The sequence below is a fragment of the Seriola dumerili genome, unplaced genomic scaffold (genome assembly GCF_002260705.1).
Source record: "Seriola dumerili isolate Sdu_G_001 unplaced genomic scaffold, Sdu_1.0 BDQW01000468.1, whole genome shotgun sequence".
NCBI classification, from domain to species: Eukaryota; Metazoa; Chordata; class Actinopteri; order Carangiformes; family Carangidae; genus Seriola; species Seriola dumerili.
This window is the reverse complement of record NW_019174723.1, coordinates 2,675,364-2,689,024: the sequence shown is the minus strand read 5'-3', so window position 1 is coordinate 2,689,024 and position 13,661 is coordinate 2,675,364. Positions and strand designations below refer to the sequence as shown.

The 13,661-nt window shown below is 39.9% G+C and overlaps 1 protein-coding gene across 1 annotated transcript; it reads left to right on the top strand.

The window, feature by feature from the left end:
* The first annotated feature begins 11,029 nt into the window (after positions 1 to 11,029).
* On the top strand, positions 11,030 to 13,388 carry fam43b (family with sequence similarity 43 member B). The gene has a single exon (XM_022763317.1). The coding sequence runs from the start codon at positions 11,180 to 11,182 to the stop codon at positions 12,188 to 12,190; it is 1,011 nt and encodes a 336-aa protein (XP_022619038.1). The 5' UTR covers positions 11,030 to 11,179; the 3' UTR covers positions 12,191 to 13,388.
* Positions 13,389 to 13,661: the final 273 nt, after the last annotated feature.

Genomic DNA, 13,661 nt, shown 5'->3' with positions numbered 1-13,661 from the left:
CTCTGAAATATTAAATCTTTTCATAAGTGAAAACTACCCTAATGGTACAAAAAGTAGCCCAAATTATAACATAATAAAAAAACTAATTTTTACATATCCAACTCAACAAAAAGTAGGCCAACCGGGCTAAAAACTGCCAAATCCTGCAACACCGGGGCCCTCAAAAGCCCCAAGTTTAGTCCATATCATTTTGATCTACTTTATTAATCTCAAGTTTGTTAGAAATTTGCACCACTGCCTACAATATCAACTATGTCAGGTCTTCCATCTTCTGCCCCCATTAATTTGTTCAATAATTGATTGATTGTTGAGCATATAACATGTCAGAAAATAATGACATTTTATACACTGAACATTAGTATTCCTTGAAGCCCAAGTTAACATATTGTAATTTCTTGTTTTGTCCGAGCAGTTTTCAAAAATACAAAGATGTTCAGTTTCATTTCATTTGCCTTTCCTTGTATGATTAATTAACTATCAAAATTGTTGTTAATTTTCTGTCAGTCAGCTAATCATGCCAGCTCTATAGTACTGAGTGGTTTCTGGGTGCCTGAGGAAATATGTATGTATAATGGGGGTCAGTAGGGGCCCAACGACAAATCTTTGCCTGGGGCCCCCAGGAAATTAATCTGGCTATGCCCAATAATTGCACTTTTTCATGGATTACATTCTGACAAGATTAATGATGGATGAATACTACTCTGACCACTCAAAGCCTTTTACATTGTAGGTCACTTATTCATTCATTTCACACACACTCACTCGCACACCGACGGCACAGCATCGGGGGCAACTTGGGACACTGGAGACGTGATTCTGGAGGAGCCAGGGATTGAAATACCGATCATGTGTAATGTCAGAAGGGAATCTTTTTTGTGGCTGACTTTATTTGTGAAGCGCGGGGAAGACATTACAGATTGCAATGTAAGAAGTTTTTTTAATGTCTGACTAATGTTTCATTGTTGCAGATGTATTTGTTGGTGTCCTATAAGTTCATGTGGGCTGGACATATTGTGCATGTTGTAGTGTTTTCACAGCAGAAAAGTCACTGATTTTTGAGTGTGCTGTGGAGTGCACACGGATGTCTCACAATGCAATTCACAAAGGAAATGGAGCAAACACTCACAGCTGCAAAAGAGACAAATAAATTGGGATTGGTGATTAGACACGCTGAATGAAAAGAGGGGAGTTTCACTTTTTTGGACTATATGTGGAAATTAGTGGATCAGTGTTGTGTGGAAGGCAAACATCCCCCAAAAACACTATAAACAATCGTGATTGCACAGCTGTGCACACAATTTATAGATACATTTACACACATGATCTAAATATTAGGTTAAAATACTTTGTGGTTTAAAGCCCTCAGTCCTTTTAGCCATTTGGAAATGTAAAAGTATGGATGTGAAATAATTTAACTTTACTCTCAAAATACCATCTGGTACTTAATCACTTCATCTCAAGGAGCACAGCTGAAATGAAATCAGCTAAACATGTTATATTTTACTTTGAACTGTTTACTTTGTTTCTCACTCTAAATATACCTGTTTGTATGTAATTGTTTTCATCACTTATTCATTAAGAATAAACAGACTTGAGACGACAGAACAATTTTTGTAAGCACATATAAGACTTTAAAAATGTCAACAACAAATTTATTGTCAGCAACTGTAATTTCGCCTGTGGGCACCCATAAAGTTGATGTATCAGATAACTGGTGACAACATACTAAAAACATTGTTGTAATAATACATGTTCATAGGAGAAGTTAGGAAATGTTGTTATACATGTATCTATCATTAAAAAGCAGCTGCTGACATCTGCAGGTACAACACAACGGTGAGTTTGACACAAGCTGAAGTCAAATTAGGACTAGATCTCAACCACTGTACATACTGATATAACAATTCATATACAGTATACTCTGTAGGTGGACGTACTCAGTGGATGGATAGTGGCTCATCATGAAGTACAATATTTCCCTTTAAAATGTAGTGGAGTACAGTAGAAGTTAAAAATAGAATTAAATAGAAATACTCAAGTAAAGTGCAGGTGACTGTTTAAAGATATATGTATACGAACTGCAAAAACTATTTTCTGTATACAACATATTGTATGTACTGGTAGTAGTAGTAGCAGTAGAGAATTGGGACACTGTACTTTTGCAGTATTTTTTTTTTCTTGTGTTGTAGAAAGAAAAACACAGGTAGAGCTAATAACAACAATGGTTCCATTCAACCCTGCACCTATTATTAATGTTATCACACCCATGCAAGCCAGGTCTCTCACTTCTTCACTTCTCTGCGCCCAAATAGAAATAGAAAAGAAATAGGAGTGTTTAATAGATATATGCCATTCATAGAGTAATTAAGTAACCGGTAAAATGTTCATCACTTCAGCAGTTACATTTTATTATTGTGTCCGAATGATAAATAAATGTCTCATTAGAAACCAAGAACTCTTAACTCTGTGTTACTGTGTTAGTGTTATGGTGTTTTGCCACTACCTTCCATGCCACATTTAATTTCTCCACTGCAATTTACTCATTTTTTCTTGTGTCACTGCAGAGGACATAAAGTTGGTACTGTAGTAAAATTAATACAGAATCCAATCCATAAAAATGTGAGGGAGCACCCGCTGGCCAGATGGAGGTCAGGAAGATTTACCTGTCCTGAGTTGGCCCTCTGAGCTAGTGGTTTATCCTTGGCAGCATACAATTTTTATTTGTACACTCATATTATTGGTGGTTTCTAACGTCAACCATGATTTTGGGTCTACTTACACTTTCCCACCAGAGAGAGATCGGCTGTTATCAGGCAACATGAGTCAGAGTGTGAGTCAGTAGATTTATAACACTGAGTGCAGGGGACTGGGTAAGCCTTTTGTTTAACGGGTTGTTGTTGATATCTGACAAGAACTTCAACTAAATAACTGAATTTGCCTTTATATTGCTCCTTTGCATATTCTCATTGCATCATGTGTATGGTGTATTTCACGGTTAGGTTCTCAATAGGCAAACGAAGTTCTGAACATGGATGTTATACTTCAAACTTCATGCACTGTTAATACTGACTGAATCTGCTAATAATGTCAGGTAAAGAAAAAAATCACAACCTCAGTGTGTTTTACAGATTGTTGGAGTTGGAGTTAAGTGAATTATAAATCCCTCCATGAAGAAACTACACGCTACTCCAGCGACTTTATTGTTTTTGATAAATTATCAGATTTTTATTAGACTACACAGAAAAACAAGGGACATCCAGATGATGGATTGTGTTGGCTATGTGTTTCCCAAAATACCCCAAACCATTTCTGAGTCTTTGTTTAGTTGCTCTAGGTTCTCTAGCTGTCAAAGCCGCCGCATTGCAATCCATTAAAACACTGGTACTGCGCAGTGTTGTGAGCAAATTACTGGTAAGAGAACTGTGGAGCAAATAACCAGCAGCCAGTTCTAGTCAATGATAGCCTGTGTCAGTGCAAGCAGAGTTGCTCTCAGTTTAAAAAGTGTCTCTACTTTATTAAAACTAGTTTGTTCATGCTTGGGGAAAAGAGAAGTATAGTCCAAATCCTGTCTGGCTAATACTCCTTACCAATCTTCAGTCTGACAGGACCTCCTTAGTAGATATTTGCTGTTGGGGTAGAATGACATTACTGTATATGGCCTAAATAAATCACTAGAGACTATATATTACACTGTTATGATAATACTATAAGCCTAAATGTTGTTCTAGCCAGCATACAGCTAGCATACCTCAAGCTAATGTAATCAACAACATTATGTGTGAAAAGAACATTGAGGCAAAATCAAACATGTAACACAAAATTAAGGTTCATACCATGTCTATCAATTCATGTATGTATTTTTATATATAAAATATTCACTGTGCCCCTTTTGATTGAATGATTGTTCCAGATGGCATTTGAAAATCATTACTATCAAGAGAACAGAGGCCTTTAAAAGCTCATAAAAAGGACATGTCAGCTACAGGTAGGTACTAGTATTGTCTCTAGGCCAGTACTACAGAATGTCCACGTCTATTACAGACCACATCCTGTCTTTTCTTTTTTTTCAAAAAAAGAAGAGGAAATTGCAGCTCTTCAAAAACCTCAGACACCCACTTACTTATACAAGGACATCACTCTGGATGGAATTTAAATTATACAAGGACTGAAATCACCGGGTGAGGGTGAAAAACCTCCCTCGTGTACTCTCTGGTTGGGATAAAATAAAATAAAAATCACTGATAATATAAAGAGAAAAAAAAATCATTCTGAATGGGGCTTTACACTTACACAGTGTGTGTTAAATTTGGATATTCTGTGCTTTTTTTTCTTTATTTCTCAAGATGTCCAAAAAGAAAAGCTTCATAAGCTCACACAATACACTTCACAAGCCCCCTAAAATCACAATTTGTAATTTTACATTTCTGTTCATTTGGTTGCATGTTGGCTGTTGGTGTGACAACATGGTGGGCGTTTCTCCTTGCCTTTAGCTAGGCTAATCACGTGCTGAGCTCCATTTACACACGAGACTGTTATCAATCTTTTCATCTCATCCGAGGAAGGAATGCAAATAAGAATTTATCCCAAAATAAGATACTCCTTTAAGAAGGTGCAACAAGAGACACATTTAATATGTCTCTTATTTGTCCTTTTACGTCACGATTAGTGCTCGGGGGCCTGTGATAGCATTCCTCATTATTGGAGGTAATGGAGAACTTTTTGGGATAATTTAGCTCTTTTCTAAACAGATGAATTCCTGGAGGACTTAGAGATTAGTATGCCCGCCATGTAATTGTGACATAATGGTGCGCAGCAGCATGACATGAGTGCTTCATCTACAGCAGAAGAAGGTAATGTTACTGCAAATTAAGATTGTATAATCAAATAATTGTACGCCTTATTGTCTGTCCTATGATTCTTTGAGCAGTATGACAGAGAAGAACTTTGGTATTTTAAAGGTCTTGAGAAGTCTTAAATTTAATTTTGTTGACACTGCAGAAGTCCTGCTCTGCATCTAGTTAATTGCATTAAAACTACAATTGTTTTGAACAGGATTTTATATTAAAATATCTTATTTAGACAAAAATATAACCAGGATTTAAGTTTTACTTCGATATGGCTGCTTAAACTTGAGAAGTTTAATAATGTAACAGGAATAGCTGCCACACAAAACTCCTCAGGCTGTATCAGTCTGACATAATCAACCTGACATGTGAATGATGAGCCTACGAGAATTCACGGCTTGCTTCTGACGGGAAAAGGTGCAACCTCGTTTTCAACCCCAGCAAAAGAACATAAATGTCCTTGGGGCTTCGGTTCAATATTAGTCACCTTGCTTTGCGGCCAGAGTCTACCTTGCAGATCCGGTGGCCCCTTTGCCCACGTAAACCTCCTACTTCTTTACTTTCTCTGTGCCCGTCACATGACTTTTGCTCAAATGCCAGCCTGACACACATTCGAGTGGATTCAGACAGGCAGAAATAGAGACAGCAGATGAAGGCAACAGCTTTATGGGAGGAGTACAAGAGGCGAGAAGAGCATCATATGTGTCCTTTTGATGCTGTAACGTTGAAAGGATGACAGTTTGAATTTGCTGTGTTTAGATACGCTTGGGACCTTGTCTGCCTGTCAACATCCAGACAAACTCCATTCCCTGTAGAGTCTATCCAATTACACACCCAAACACACAGCAGGCACTTAGATTTGTTGTTATTTTTTGTTGGATTTACCAGATGTTGAAAATGAAATTCATGTTGATACTTGACAAAATGCTTTTATTAAAATTATTATTATTAGCTATTTTACAGCCTAAACACTAACTAATGAACCTTTAAAGGAGCTATTTGTAAGTTTTGCTATTGCTACATAGCTAATTTTAGCATCAGCTGTTATACTTACCAGTCTTGAAGAAACAATCAAATTTCATTATTTTACTTGCGAAGAGCGCGTCTCCAGTGCTGGAAAGAAACCCTCTTGTTTTGCTTCCATTTCTATCACTTCTTTTCTTCTACTGAAATTAGCATGCTAACCAGCTAGCCCCAGGCCTGTTGGACCATCTAGTCACTTTCATCGAGTCACTGTGGCATCCAAGCTGCCCTGATTATGGGCCCTTGTCGTGTAAACACAACGATGGCTGGCTGAAACTCAAGCAATAGTAAACAGTTGTTAATGCTAACGCTGGCTATGTAGCAATAGCTAAATTTACAAATAGCTCCTTTAAACTGTCAGATTTGAATTCTTAGCTACTTTTGTTTGAAGGAGATGAATAAGTTGGCACTACATCTGTCTCAAAGTTTCAGCACCTCCTTTAACTTTCATTCTGACTTGACAAATACCAGCATATAAACAGGATACACAACAAAGACAAGTCTATTTTAACTTCATTCAGGTGAGCTCAAAATCAAGGATGAGATCAAAAGGTTTGGTCATTTGATGAAAAACTTCAATAGTAAATTATCTCACATAAAAACCTATTAGGAATAGTTGGAAGTTTGAGTTTGGAGTTTTCTTTTCTGTTCTCTCACCATATCACACACCTTTTAGCTACACACTGGTATACAATCACCCCATTCTCCCACTGAAAAGCACATTATTTGGAAAAGTCTCAGTTCCTCGAGATATTGAAATCAGCTGGCATTCTGTGCCTGGAGGATTGCCTCTGAGGATCACTCAACAAGAGCTCTGGCTGTATAATGAAGCTATTTGGCACAGACTTAATTGTGGTGCCACTCAAATTCTGTCCTTCAAAACTTCAGAAGTGTAACACATATACCTGTATCGTATGATGAAACACTAATAATCCAAAATGTGCTTTTAAACAGCAGAGACAGACACTATCAAGCATTTAAAAAAAAAACAAAAAAAAAAACTATTTAATATTTACTTGGCCAAGCACAGTGACTTCTTGTGGAGACTCCTTTCTGTCAGTGGCCTGCCAAAAAAAAGAGTCCCTCTAACTGCCATGTTTACATTTCAATTATTGTACAGATTGATGAATGATACATGACGTCTTACTTTGTGATGGATTTTGTTACCTTTGGGCAGAGCCAAGAGCTGTTTCTGTCTTTATGCTAAGCTAAGCTAATCAGCTTCTTGCTGTAGCCCTCATATTTAATGGGCAGACATGAGAGAAGTGTGGATCTTTTCATCGAGCATTTGGCAAGAAAGCAAACAAACGTGTATGTTTAATTATTCCTTCCTATAAGATCTTCAAATCTGCACTCTGATTAATGGCAGAAGCTAATAGTCTAATTAACATTAGCGTGCCCTAAATGGCTGTTATTTCTAATTTAATTTGGGTAATTGGCTTATTTTTTATTTGACCTTACATGCAAACTAATAAATCACTTGCTGTAGCGCAGCATGGTAAAGCTCAGGAGTAAATGAGAGGAAGTTGAACTGCAGGTCTCCTGTGAATGTATCGTCCTCCTGGAAGGAATAAGTCTTGTGTCTCTAATGTCCTGCAACTCTCCCTCCTCATTTCACTATGAGTCACTTGAGTCACTTCATTATGTATTCAGCCAAGCCTATGGAAATCTATAGCACGGGAATTAGATGATATTGATTCCCATCCCCTTCCTTCTTTTTGTAAACAAAGAAATGACCGCAGCGCTCCGAAACGTTCAAGGCATTCCCTTATCATTTTTGGGAGACTTGCCTCTTTTTGTTTGACTGGGTATAGGCGTGTTATCTGTGGCAGCAGTCTGATGCATGAAGAGCACAGCAGCCCTTTCTGTCATCATTCCCTCTCTCTCTCGTTCTTTACTGTGTGCCCGACTGCCTCGCTGCCGTCCTCACGTACAACCATAAATCAGCCAACTAAGAGCTGGGCCCCTCTCTGCCAGGCCCCTCTCATTGATTGCACTGCACTGGGTAAGTGTAGCATGATGAAGAGAGAGCTCAATTCAATTAGGCTGCCTTGCTAGACAGAAATATGTAGCATACGCTGGATAAAGGGCTGTCTTCGAGAGCAATGAAAAGAAAATAAGGATAAGGAAGAAGAATTTGGGAGGTGAGAGAGGGGGGTGTCACTTAGATAAAAGTAATTGGATTGCTGTTCTACTGTTCGGCGCCTTGGGTCGCTTGTGCAAGTCGATAACAGATCTGTATGTTCAAGGAAGAGAGAGGAGGAGATGAAGTTAGAGTTATGGGAAATGAAGATGAATCTTAACTCAGAGCTGAGTTGGCGATGGATTTGTAACCATTTCCAAGAAACAGTGAACAAACAGTGTACAGACGTTTGTGGCCCCCAGAGAATAAATCCTACTGACTTTGGTGATCCTGACTTTTTCTTTAGTGTCTATGACAGTTTCACTTTTCAATCAATCAATCATGCGATCATGGTTTCTAGACAATATATCTGTATCCAAATCCAAGTCTCCAGGTCCTGACATTCATGGCACCTGAAGGATGAATCTTAATGACTTTGGTGATACCCTCACTTTCCATCTAATGCCACCAGCGGGTAAAATTTTTCACGTATCTACCCGATGGACTGGTGCCCAATTTTGTTCATTCATGGTTTGCGGAGGATGAATCCTACTGACGCTGGTGATCCTCTTGACTTTTCCTTTGACACCACATGAGACTATCATGTATGGTTAAGAATGAAACTACAGCTAAAGGATGGATCACCATGAAATTTTGGTTCATTCATTTTCCCCACAGGATGAATTAACTTAATATTGTGATCTATTCACTTTTGATCTCAAATCAAGTCAAAATGTTTATTTATCCAATATTTTGGTTTTCAAAATTAATGACTTTTCTCATAAGTCTCAGTTGTGTTCACTGCTAATTATAACACGTTAGCATGCTAACATGCTAAACTAAGGTGGTGAACATGGCAAACAAAATACCTTCTAAACGTTCCTGCTAGCAAGTCAGTATCATCATTATGAGCATGTTAGCATAATGACATTAGCATTCAGTCCAACACATTGTTGTGCTTAAGCACAGCCTCACATATGGCTGTAGACTAGTCTTGTTTCATACTTTCCCCCTTTCACAGATGACTTAATGGTGAAGCACCGATGATTTGCTGAGTAATTTAAATTGACATTAGTTCCAGGGCAAAAGGCTAATGAACACAAGCCAGAAATATTTCACAACACTGGACAGTATAATGTTTTTTTTTTTCATACCAGAGGAACTGCTAATTCTCCAACAAGATTAAGACACTTTATATGTTTATGATATAAAGTGCAGATTTTTTTTTTAACTCTCTAACATTCACCTTGAACACAGACAGCTTTATTATAATGCACCACACTTTGTCTGTGAGAGCAAATTCACACTAAACCATTTTTTTCCCAACAGTATACACTTAAATTCAATGCATGCACAGATAATTATATTATATTGCTTTTAACCTCAGTTACAGCGCCCCTTACACAGTAATTGTTGCACAAATTCACACCACTCTAGAGCTAAAACAGGCAGAGAGTAAAAACTGCCAGGCTGGAGATAACGAGACTGGACACATAACACATGAGAGTGGAGACATTTACCAATTTCATCAAACAACCCTTTTACAGGGTGGTATCTGAGATGGCAGATAAGTCAATACTGAATACACACACCCATTTCTGTAAAGGCCAAACCATGATGGATTTTTTTCAATTCAGCATATCAGGGTCTGCGTTAATCTCCCGTGGTAAGTCGTGAGTTATTTCACATCAGAGGTGATTTATGGCACCACAGCTGTTTGTATAAGGCCTCTCAGTCAATCTTTGGTTACTTAAGAAGATCCTGGATCAGATCGTGGTTCCACTATTTATTCACTAAACATCTAACTAGACTGAGAGCAAAAGTCTCTTTACCATTTCTCCAGGGTACTGTCTCCTTTATGGCGACTGCCCAACCTATTCCCAACCCTACTTTAATCCACATACTCTCTGGCTATGTGTGTGGTTTACAAAGAACCTCCTTTCAGTGTGCATCCAGAGCCACTGAGAACTGTGATTTTTAAACAGCAGTTGTTAGATAATAGATAAGAATAATAGATAAGAGTAGTCCTACAGTCAAATTTGCTCTCCCCATTATGTAATCTGAATAATTCTACATATGAGATATTTTCATCCAAAGTAATTCAGTTTCTTTTTCTAGTCAGGCTTCTTTTTGATTCACAGCACACACTGGGAGTAGAAAAGAGACATTTATTTTCCAGTGTTGCCACAGTAACCTCAGCACAGAACTTCCTCCACCATCTCCACACGGCAGTTCAGTCCATGCTGCCCGCCACAGCTCAGCGGCAGACAAAGATGATACTTATTTTTGATTCATTTCAGCCCAGAGTCCTTGCCCTGAAAAAAGAGCTACCTTTTATCTGCCAACGTTATTATGTGTCGGGCCAGACACACAGGAGTAATATAAGACAGATGTTCACACATGTTCTTTTATTCATGTCCCAAAGCACTTTGCACCTGTTTCTCAAGTAATTATTCTTCTGAATTTCTGATGTAAACAAACCTTTCATAGCATTCAAATATACAGATAGATAGATACAGTGTTAGTCCATGTGTTAAACAACCTCTCAAACAATTTGAGAGTTGTAGTACAAGTACAAGGTCCTAATCATGCTACAAGACCCGTCTACTGACATACTTAATTAAACATCACTCTAAACAAGAGGAATTAATTACACTGTTTGGACTCGACTGACTTTTATACCAAAATTAACAAGTAGTCTCATATGTCTCCTGATGGAGAATGACTAGGCGATGTATCCTCTACCTCAGCTTTACAAGAAGCATAAATACAGTGATACCTCAGTGCAACGCTGGACGGATAAATAATGCTTTGGTACGGAGCCATTTGGAAGCAAAACAACGAAGCAGGGAGGGGGTTGAGGGTGCCTGAGCGCCGGGCTAAGTCTCCTGCACTGATCAGCGCTGCATGATGCAGACAACAGAGGAGAAAGAGGAGGAGGAGGAGGAGGAGGAGAGGAAGGAGGAGCGAGCGAGGGGAACAGACTGGCTGAGGCTCACAGCTCTCAGTCTCTCCTCAGTGCTTCGCAAAGCAGCTTCTCTCTGCTTTTCCTCTCTCCCTCACACACACACACACACACACACACACACACACACACACGTACACACAGGCTTTCCTACTCTTTTTGCCTGAGCTGACAAGAGCAAACGCAGCGGCAGAGGGGCTCACTCGCTCCAACTCCTCCCGCACCATGCTGCCCTGGAGAAGGAATAAGTTTGTTCTGGTGGAGGATGAAGCCAAGAGTAAACCCAAGAGCCTGGGGACCGGGCTGACCTACCACTCCATCCTCTCCTCGCTGCTGCGCTCCTGTCCTGACTTGCTGCCTGACTGTCCCTTCGACTGGGTGGGCAGCATCTTCCACACCAAACGGCAAAAGGTGGAACTGAACAAAGAAGAGCCTGTGTATAATGTGCGCTACCTGGGGAGTGTAGTCACCATCACGGCTAAGGGAGACGGCTGCACCCAGGAGGCGGTTGCCAAGATCTGGGCGAGGAGCAACTACGGGGAGCAGAGTGTCAAGATGAGGTTAACAGTGGGGCCGCAAGGCATCCGGATGAGCGCAGACAAATCTGGGAAAAAGAAACCCATTCATCTTTACTCTCTGAACAGAATCACCTACTGCACCGCTGACCCGTGCCGGCCCAAGATCCTGGCCTGGATCTACAGGCACCAAGTCAAGAACATGGCAGTGGTGCTTCGGTGTCACGCTGTTCTGGTAAACAAGTCGGAGAAGGCTCAGGCCATCGCCCACAGCCTCTACCAGAACGCCACCTCCGCCTTCAGCGAGTTCAAACGGCTCAAGCGTCAGAGTGATTTCCGACACTGCCAGCAGCAGCTGCTGGGAGAGGAAGCGGTGCCCCTGATGCCACTGAGGAGGCTGCTGAACGGGCAGTGCCATTACAGACCGCCTGCCGACAACCCCGGGAGTGCTACCCGCCTCTGCTCCATCACAGAGGAAGAAGAGGAGGAGGAGGAGGAGGAGGAGGAGGAAGACAAAGACGAGAAGCAGGAGGTAGAGGAATCAGAGGAGGATGTAGGGGAGCAGCAGGAGAAACAGAAGGTTTTAACAACAAACACAGACCCAACTCAGTTATTATCAGAGTTGGACATTGGGGATATTGCCAGATTGGAGCAGTGCCAAATCAACTTTGTCAGTGACAGCAACAACAACACGTTTACGTTTATAACCTCTCTGGTGTGACTATAATGTAGTTTGAAAGAACGCGATTCTGCAACACTACAGTAACACATTCCTCTCTCTTTACCCTTCACCGGTACCCCACTCAGGCTCCCTACCTGCCCCTTCCATGTAATGTGAAGTGTTACCCAGAAAACTTGTCCTCCTGCCAGGCGGTAGATAAAAAGGCAGACGATTGATCTGTGGGAGTAAATTTCTATTCTGGCCAGATGGCTCAGACGTTGGTTTGACTGTAGCTGTTTGGGGAAACTGTTTACAAAGAGGGCTGGTGATGCACAGACTAACGATAGCACAATGACGAACGAGGACAGTGGTTTTCAGAAAACACGAGCGCGCCGACACTGAGATCACTGACACAAAGGTCACATATTGATCACAGCACCAAGCAGGATGTGTTTGTTAGTCCTCTTATCTCTTATTTTTGTGAATATAATTGACGCCGTGTTTGCCAGCAGGGACATTTTTCGGATTGACTTGTAATATTTTTTCAGGGAGGCTCTTTGTATATTTGTGTAATTTTTCTAATATGACAATCCTCACTGATGTTGTTCACAGACTGACCTTTCTGAGCGCTCACAATCTCAAGATGAAGTTTATTACGGTTTCACTAATGATCACAGCCGACTAATGAATAAGGCGATAATTTAGGAAGCAAGCCATTGAGTCGACATGTTTATTGCTGCCATTTGTCACAGTCCCTATCATTTATGCATGACATGTCAGCAGTAACCTTTCCGTGCAGAGCTTTTGTCTTCTTTTTCATGTGACATCTTTGATCCTTCGGCTTTTAAAAATGAACACTGTGATAAATGTGCGACCAGGGACAAAACACACAACTGTTCATGCAGTGATGTCTTGCTTGTGTAATGCATTTCTTCTGATTTATATCTATTGCAGTGTCACCTGGTTTGCCAAAACAACAACAACAAAAAAAGAAACAAACAAACAAACACAGATCTCAATTTGCCACCATTTTTAGCCAAGTTTTGCTAGTGCAGTTTTTCCAACTGAGCCCTTGCAAAAATACAGATGGACCCGTACGATTTAACACAAACTGTTTTGAATATGACTTTATCTAATTTCCTGTTGATAATATCTGTGCTACCGTCTAAAGATGCATTGTGATCATTATTATTATTATTATTATTATTATTATTATGAGATGAAGCTATTTATTTTCCAAACACGATGAATAAAACTTACCCTCACTTGGGTTTCCTTCTTGAATCTCGGCGGGAGGGTTTTTCCTAGACATCATCAAAGACGTTATTCAAATGAATCCAACAATTCTGCATTCCCCCAGTGTGCATTTGCATGTTTGTGATGTGAAAATATGTCTAACCTACACTTCAAAAGACAAAAAACAACATATTTACACCAGCGTCATCTGCTTCCTGAGATATAAAACTGCGTTAAAAAAAAGAAGAAAAAAAGGTCTTTGCCACAAAAAAAGACACAATATCAATTTTAAACT